This window comes from Orbicella faveolata, unplaced genomic scaffold (assembly GCF_042242905.1).
Source record: "Orbicella faveolata isolate gen_17 unplaced genomic scaffold, um_ofav_v1 contig_1, whole genome shotgun sequence".
NCBI classification, from domain to species: domain Eukaryota; kingdom Metazoa; phylum Cnidaria; class Anthozoa; order Scleractinia; family Merulinidae; genus Orbicella; species Orbicella faveolata.
In genome coordinates, this window is record NW_028301536.1 from 20,436,945 (window position 1) to 20,446,376 (window position 9,432).

The window sequence follows — 9,432 nt, forward strand, 5'->3', positions numbered from 1 at the left end:
GTTTTTGTTACTTTTTTGTCTCCCACGGAAGCTGATATCTAAGACTGAAGACAGACAGACAGACCTCTTATACAACAACCAATCGCATTCTAACCTACGATCAGCTTTAACAGCAGGTGAAAGTAGGCTAATCTCATTTCAGTTAGGTAATACGTGATGAGATACCCGTTTTGTTAGGCTGCTTTTAAAAACACAACAGCCGAATTTTCTTTGTCTTGGTGAAGGTCGTAACTGGTCTAAAAATAGCCCTGATAATCTATTCCAGACTCCTGGAGTGAATAGCAAGTTGATTATCTTTGTTTGTGACCCATTGTGGGCGAGCTCGACAATGTGGTTGTGAATTAAATTTCTTGGCCACTATAAAATATAGTGGTCGATTTCGCGCGGTCAAAACTGTCAATGAAGAAGAAAAGAAAACCTTAGTATCGCGGTTTTCTTTTCTTCTTCTTGCTACTGAACTGAAAAAGCTGTCATGGCGGTCAGAGAGAGTGGCTCACATAAGAAATGGAAAAGAGAAAAACCTCTGTAACCAGTTTACGATACTCCACTTTTGTGAAGCACAAACGTCTAGACAAAAAGCCCACCCACTAAACGAATCAAAAGAAGTTTGGTTGATAGATAGACTTCATCATAACTTATCGTTTTAAACGGGAATATTCGAGTGTGGATTGGCCAGACTACAGTCAACATGTCCAGTGCGCGAGTAAACTTCCATTTCAATGTGCGTGTCCCACAAAAAGATCAGTCAACAATTCAACTGTTCATTCGTCACCAACGGCTTTATCTTTTTTAATTTAAAAAGACATCAAATCCATCTGTCTTATATAAACCTGTTCGCAGGCTCTTCGCATAGCAACTTTCCTTCTTTCCCCGGGAAGAGCCTGCTCGCAGGCTGTATGTCCTGCTCTATGTCCAAGTACAATTTGTAATTCCAGATTAAGCCCACCTTATTCGTACATTTGAAAATGGATTTCGTCATCAATAAATAAATGAATTTTTTTCTAGCTTGCATAAACATAGTGTGTGGGGGGAGTGGGATGGGGGTGGGGGGGGGGGGATTTCAGCCGTTTCCATAGGCTTATGAAGAGGCGGACCGCATTAGGTCACAATAAGTTTTGATTCAAAGCAAACCAACTTTACTGTTATTTTAGGTCATAGCCAAGGTAAAAGCGTTAGTCCTATAAAAAGAAATTAGTTGTTGATGACAAAAAAATAATAATACAGATCGCGAGTCGACGTCTGGATTATCTCTAAGGCCAAATAATAGGGCAGCATTTTGTAGCAACTTAGCGCACCGCAATGCTGCATTGTAATTTTAAAAGTGATTTTAAGTATACAACCAGTTGCAGCAACACGTTACATGAAGTACATATAGTTCAACACTTTTAAATTGCGATGTAACAAGCTGGTGCGACATAGTTCCGACACGAGTAGCAGAAATGCTTCCCCGTATATCTCGGCCTTTCCTACTTTGAATAACCAAGCCCTAAGCAAAGGGAGGCATTATGAGAGTAAAGTGACTTCTTTGCTAAAGAACGCAACGCGAAGAGGGTCACTGAGGCAATCCCGTCGGACAAAATCGGACGCAACTTCACAAACGTACAAAGTTGCTGTGAGATCGCAGTATCTGAAGTCTCTTTCAGAGCCGATATTTGACGGGAGAGATTTGTCTCATATGCTGATTCATTGTCTTTCGCATAAGCATATCCTCGTCATGTTAACTTGCTCATGAGGTCCGTAACAAGCTGCATCAAAATCCCGGCATATTCTGACTCATCGTGAACATCTGGAGCATTCGCGTCCTTGAGCCACTCCAGTTTGAGTTTATTTAAACTGTCCTGCACGTGAGGTTTTTTAAATTCAGTCTTACAGCCAGCTACCATCACGTGCAATGCTTCTAATACTTTCTCTCTCGTGTCATTCTCAGTGGTGTGCAGGAGAGCGGGTATGAGTTGGCACCAGCCCTTTTCGACCATGGTTTTCAACAGAGGGACCCTGTAAACAGAAATACAGTTGTTGGTTAAGGTGTAAGGTGTTTATACAGGGTGGAAGAGATTTTTTCCTTGGTTGCAGGGGAAGAAAGAAAAGCGTCTAGCAACCTGCATGGATTTTGCTTATTTCATGAGAACTGAAAATTTCGATACTTTCAACATGCACAGAGGCTGTGCACATCTGTCCTACTTCTAATCTATAGAATGGTGGCTACGAGCCAAATTTGTAAGAAGTATTACAATTGGCCGTCCAAGCGATTCCTACCTACCCTTTACTACCAATATTTGAGTTGATATATTGCTACAAGGTAGTATTTTTTTTTCAAATTAACTACGTATCAAAAGTGAAACCACGCAAATTTAACCATGAGGCCTCACAGCACCGTTGCCACGCACTCACGTAGCTGCTAAGCCACGTTGAGCACGTAGCCACGTTCCACTGAAGTCCAACAAAGCCGTGCGCGTTGCGGGGTTGTCTCTATGTTAACCGCATAGCCGCGCATCTTTTCCATGAAGTCATAGCCGCCTAGCTAGCCCCGTACGTAAACCGCATGGCCGCGTGGCCGCGCCGCATTGCTACGTACGTTATTACATGGTCACGTGACCGCGCCCTATTACCACGTACGTTTGGCCGCAACATGGCCGCGCCGTAACATGTCCACATAGCCACGTCGTTGCGCACTCTCTTAGCCGCGTAGCCACGTAGCCGTAAGCTATTGGTTTACTATTTATACGTCTTTGACATTTTTCTTCCCTTGTAAACTATATTTCGAGGTTCTCTTCGGGTTAAATTTGAGGACAATTTTAAACATTGCAGCTCTGCGTGACTCAATTTGGAGCACCGCAAGGGCACTACGAGGCATAACAATTGAATAGTTATTCCCCTTCAGCAAGTTCTTCGCCTTAGAGTAGAATTTACTGTACCTTCCAGAGATATCTCCAGACACATCCTCTCCCTGTTTTTTCAGCAGGGTTGTAACATGTTCAATTTGTTCTGTCAGCAAATCTGTCATAAGTGTGATTACTTTGACAACTAGTGGGCCACTCCCACCTTCTTCAAAGAGCTTCACAAACATTTCAAGCCCATTAAGTTTGAGAAATTCTCGCTGTCCATTCAGAAAGAGCCTGATAAGGGAAGACAGTCCATACATTGCTTTCTTCCTGACTGCCATGGACTCATGTTGCGACAGCAGCCGAAGAAGTAATGGTAATGCTCCTTGCTTTAGGGCTGCCTGTTGGACTTCTGGATTGCTATTTTAGGCAAGAGCAAGAGAAAGAAAATTGATAATAAATAAACAAAACCAAAAAAACTTTACGTGCTTGACACAGAAATGACAATCTACTAAAAATTAATAAGAAGTAGCACTACAAAAGAAATGGCTACATTTTACACTTTTTTTGTACTAATACAACACTGAGAGGGTAAGTCTTTCTTCAAACCCAACATCATGGCATGCAATTGACTGAGGCAACTAGGACCAATTCTACTCTCCCCAAATGGGATGCTACTGTGGTAACCACAGGGTTAGTATTCTGTCCAGCATCTGGGTGGACAGAGGTTCTGTGAGAGTAAAGCGTCTTGTCAAAAAACCTAATGCAATAACCCTGGCCAGGGCTTGAACCCAGATTGCACATTCTACAGTCCTGCACAATAACTATTAAGTCACCATGTACTGAAACTCAACGTACCAATGACAAACAAACATATATCAGGATGAACTATTGGCATCTTCTTAGGAACTGCAACCTTGATTAACACTTGATAACAACAAATTAAAGGTGAATCTCCATTAATGGCCACCTCCCTACAATGGCTGCCTCTCTGTAATGACCCATTTTATCTGTCCCCAAGGTGGCCCTTGTAGATAGGTTCAACTGTATTAAAATCACCTCTGTACTGCTGATCCCAGCACATAACATGCCCTTATTCTGAGGCCTTCCTCTGAGGAGTTCATAAGCTTTATCACCAGTGACAATCCACCAATGGTGTCCAAATCTCGTGCATTATCTATCTGATGCACATAGTACTCGAGCTCATCTAAAGCATGCTCCTTCTCGGTTAGAGTGGAACCTGAGCTATTTAGGGTATCCACATGTTTCATGAGTATTTCAATATCCTTTTTGAGGAAAAGATCTACTCCTTCTAACTCCTTTCGGATTTCGTCTATAGATCTATACTTTTTACCTGGAAAAATGGAGAGATATTAGATGTGGCTGGTACCATTTGTTACCACAAGTTATTTGTTAATTGTATCAGTCAATAACAACATTCATAATTTTAATAAGCACTCAAATTGGATCTTCCTTGCTGTTTTCCTGCTGTTATAAAATTGATGACATATACCACTCACTAAACAAAGGTTCTCACAGTCTTACCTGGACCTTGATATTAATTTTTGTTGTCAATAAGATTTATTAACAACTGCACTTTGTGTTGTGCAATTTAGAGGGAAATCTTTTTTTGTAATTTCAAATCCATCATATACTGACTACACACTTTGACAATTTTGAAATCACTCATCCATTCGCAACTGTACAGTGCCATACTCAGAAATGTACTTCACCAAGTCCAATAACAGCAATTATATATATTACTGTTAGCTATTACATTGCTTATGGAACAGTTTTCAATTGAGTATCAAAAGTAATCAGGCAATTACTATGGTTTTGGTGTTAATATTTTTAAAAACACATCAACGCTTTTCAGTTTTCGGAACATGTTTCGATGTTTCAAACATCATCATCAGCCATAATGAATATACAAGGTTTACAGAAAGATCGTTATTATATATGTAACAGCCTATACAATGAACCTTTATAAATTTAAATTAACGTAAAATGCAAACTTATTTATTCATAATGGCTGATGATGATGTTTGAAACATCAAAACATGTTCCGAAAACTGAAAAGCGTTGTTGTGTTTTTAAAAATATTTACAATACTTGTGCTATCAAGACCCTTTGGTTTTGGTGTTGGTTTTAAGTACAGTTTGAGATTTGCTGAGTAGTGTAATAATATTGGTAAGTACATGTAACTGGTTTGGTTTTGGCTTCACAACACTCAGTTCAAAACTGTTCTAGATATTCTACTAACTTCATACACAACACAATGACCAGTGCTGTCATTGATCAAATGGTTCTAAAGCATAGAAATAGCTTAGTATATAGTAATATAAGAATTTTTTTTTTGTTAACAATATGCAATGACACCTTATGTTACCCTATATTTCCAAAAGGTATTGATATATACATCCCCTGGCAATATTATCCACTTGTCAAAACAACAGGTCAGAAGATTAAGGATAATCTCATGATAAGAGATCTTGTCTCAGTAACTAAAACCAAACTATAGAGAAATAACTAGCAAAATAAAATGCCAAAAAAGTATGCTAAGAACATTTATAGGTAGATGTAGTTTCTATCGACTTTACTTGTATGTACATGTAGGATGTGTAGGACTGGTACCTAGTGCCAAGTGATGGTTACCAAGCTAGGTGCGGTAGCCCAGGAGTAAAAAAGCCACGATTATCCGTTTCGTATCCAGTTTTAATAAAGTGCCTTCGTAGTTTTAGCCTTCGTCCGTCGTTTATTACAGATATACTCACTTGGATCCAACTGGCTCTGGGTTTGTTCAGAATTCTCTCCATCAGGACTTTCATCTTGAAATTTATCCCTAAAATCCTTCAATGCTTCTTTAAGATGCTGCTTAGATATAAAATTTTTGTCAATATTAATAAACTTTTGCTTAGAGTCTTTGTCAATCTTGTATTTACTTCCATCATCTCCATCCATAAGCTTGGCTTCTTTTTTGCCGGTCTGTAAGTTCATGCGCACATGAAGTCCAGCTGGAATCCCCTGACCTGGTCGGATTGCTTGCCAATCAGATGTCGGTTGAAATACCTCTAAGTCTTCTTCATCTATTTGTTCAGCATTTGCAGTCACTTTCACATCATTGTCCTTGACATCATCATTGGTTTCTACCAGAACAAGTCCTTTTCGTTGATTTCCTAAACCTGAAGACAAGAAAAAAACTTCTTACCATATACAATTTAATTACACGAAAATTGTTGAACTCATACAGTAAAATTCTGACTGCAAGGACTCCTGTTTACAGGTCCCCCACTAATACTAAGGACCATCTACATGCAAAGAAAAAAAAACTATTCCAGTCACAAGCCCCCCAGATATAAGCATTCCTCCTATTTTCTTGCTTCATCACCGTCATTGCTCTCAAAGAACAAGTAGAGAGTGGGTACGAGACAATAAGAACAATTTCGTACCCAAGCCTCTTTGTATAGGTAAATACTGGTGGTTTTCAAATAAAGTCCTTTGATGTTAAATAAAATTAAAGCCTGTTTAAGAGATGCTTTGAATGGCAGATTTTAATATAAGCTGTTCTACACCTAAAACACAAAAAAGTTTCGTTATGGTATTTGATAAGGCACAAGAAAAATATATATACAGTGTAAGCTCTCTTAACAGACACTCTCATAAGTGGACAGCTCTAGTGTATAACCGGCTTCTCAAAATTCTGTTTGAACTTCCACACAAACTCTATATTTATTTGTTTCCATAAGCAGACATTTCTGTAAGCAGCCGTGGACACTTTGAGGGGTTCTGATGTAGACTTTTCCTTTGTTCTTAAGGTTACAGTGTACCTTCAGGGGTGTCTCACGCGCAAGCGATGTAGCGCGTGCAGTTTAAGCTGTAGATACCTAAACCCCTATATCAAATTAAAGCTTATGGGGCTGGCTATCAAACTATACCAAGAATTTTGAAAGAAAATGAATTGTCAAATTTTTCACGACCACTAAATGCGAGCGCCTGAATCACCTTTCGAAAGCTACAAGTCAAAGCGAATTTCGTTTTTCGCCAATTTAATTTTTTCCTCGGTTTCAGGGCCCAAAGCGCTTAAAAAACGTGTCTGCGTTTTGGCATATTCAATTGCAGTAAAAAGTTACAGAACATTTTCGAAATAGGATTAAAAAAATGTGGAGTGATCGTACAAAAATTGCTCTCGAAGAAAAAGTATTTCGAAATTAACAATTCCCAGACACGCTTTTGTAGTTTATATGTTAAACTAGCCACTGTCCAAATTTAAGAGCAATTGAACAAATTCCCTTTGAGTTATAACTCTTTAAAGTGTCTGCTTCAAGTGAAAAAATTTATTCGAGAAAACAGCGCTAAGAAACATTTTCTGCTGTGTAAACAAACTCCGCCCACAAACGCCTTCACCTGGGTTCTCAGATAACTAAGCCAATCAGTGCAGGGAAAGTTTACTACCGTTAACCTCCTGGTGAAATTTACGCGCGAATCTCTAAAAAACTCTCGTGTTTCGCAATGCGCTCAAGGAACCGAAGGTAGAGAGATAATTTTTCTGTAGCTCGGTTTTTCTTGAAGCTGGTCTGGCAAAATGGAGAAGACTAAAAAGGATACGAACGCTAGAGTGGCTGAGCGAAGGAAACAAACAAAAGAAAGGGCGGAGAGCAACTGTGTGTGGGCAGCTGTGCATGGATAATATTTCAAATGGTCTCAATGAGTCCGACGATTCGTCGATATCTGACTCATCAGAAGAGTCTCTGTCAGCATCCCTGTTATTGCTGTCAAGTTCCGAAATTTTTACAAAACCTTTCTTTTCTCTTACCACGAATATTTGCCCGCCTTATACGATAACTATAGCTTCATCCACGTGGCGAACTTTCGCTTCTACATTCATTGATGTATTTTCATTCGTTCTTCGCTGTTTTCGCTTTTTCAAACTAGTCCATGGTTTAAACGTGATCTATGTTTACTTATAACTTAATAGAGACATGCCTAATACCAAAGATGCTGGGTAGTCAGAACAACAATGCTGATCAACTGAGTAGTCAATTCGTGACATCCATATAGGTAATTCCCGCGAAAATCGTTTCGGTTGATTGCATACGCGCTATAGGGCTGTCAATCAAGAGGTAAACTTTTACTTCCGGTGAAAACGTAAAACCGCCATTTCTCCGCCAATATTTAGCCTTTTTCAAATTTTTTTTCAGAAATTAGAGATTATTCTTCGACCACTATTTTGACCCAAAAATCCAAATTTGAAGAAAATTGCTGACCCGAAGGTATACTGTAACCTTAAGCTCCTGTGAGCAGACACTCAAAAAAGAAATCCCATTAGCCTTGGATTCTTATTTTAATCAATCAACTAGTATTGCAGTTAGAATCTGTATATCGCATAGTACAGTGGTTATCTGTATACAGTTATTGCCATTCTCAAAAACCAAACAAGATCATTTGAAATGGTGGTATTTTTTGCATTATCAATGCTTATTGTTAGCTGAGCAAGCTCCTGTAACCTGCCATATACACCTTCCAACTCTAGTGGCCGCTTACGAGAACCATTCTCATAAGCGGCCAGCTCCAGTTACGGACACCTTTTTCACATCCCGAAGGTGTCCACTTATGAGAACTTCCAGTGTATTTGCTCCACCTGACAATCCTATCAATAGGAACCTTGAGATCAAGTAAGGAGTGTAAGGATGACATACACTGTCTGTACTCTTTCCAGCATTTCACACACAAATGTATGAAATGACCTGGAATGTGATTACCCACTTTCCAGGGAACTTAGAGTTCTCGAGCTTCATCAGGAAAACAGAAATGTCCACCTTTCTTTTGTTCACAACGTTTAATTAAATGGCTTACTAGTCAATCTTGTACAGAAATAAGTCGACATCTCGGTCACATTAGATCAGAGATTTCCCCAAGCTAAACTAAGAAGTACCTCTGAAAATTAACTTGTGTACATTTATCCTTGCCCTTAATTATAAAGTACCCTTGTTTAATAACTGAGAAACTCTGAAGTCACTTTCTTAAATCGTAATATAGATCTCCTTACATCGTGGAACGAGAACGTTCTTTTCATGGTCTATCGCATGAACCCCTTCATGACTAAACTTACCCGATGCCACCAACACTAGGAACACCAAATACTGAAACATTTCAATTCTTCAGACTTTTTTGTCTTCTTTTAAGGTGTCTGGATTACAAATGGATACGGGAATACACTTTTTACCGAGAAAACTCGCTTTGTATTTTGTCATTTTGTACACGAAAACTCAGCTGAAAGCCACGTATATGAATAACCGCTGACCGGACGTCAATGATGAAATTCACGCAGCGCGCCAAAGACTTGGAATCATGTTATTGGCGGATTTCACAGTGACAGATAAAATGCCAGCATTGCAAGTTTGCAACAATGAAAAGAAGTAATATTCTTATTTCAGCCATACACGTTGTCTTTCCTTCAACATTCATATAAATCTCTGCATACTTCTTAGTATTATTTATCTTATAATTTATTTATATTGTTGAGAAAATAACCCTTAAAAATATCGACCAAGAAAGAACTGATCAGAACGCTTGGATCTACCTCAAGACTACTTTTTGCCATATAATTAAT

The 9,432-nt window shown here is 39.0% G+C and overlaps 1 protein-coding gene across 1 annotated transcript; it reads right to left on the bottom strand.

The window, feature by feature from the left end:
* Nucleotides 1-764: 764 nt before the first annotated feature.
* On the bottom strand, nt 765-9,137 carry LOC110048623 (nucleotide exchange factor SIL1-like). Its single transcript, XM_020754398.2, has 5 exons — nt 8,932-9,137; nt 5,597-6,004; nt 3,882-4,176; nt 2,916-3,242; nt 765-1,995 (listed from the first exon to the last, which is right to left on the bottom strand). The coding sequence occupies exons 1-5, from the start codon at nt 8,969-8,971 to the stop codon at nt 1,713-1,715; spliced, it is 1,353 nt and encodes a 450-aa protein (XP_020610057.2). The 5' UTR covers nt 8,972-9,137; the 3' UTR covers nt 765-1,712.
* Nucleotides 9,138-9,432: the final 295 nt, after the last annotated feature.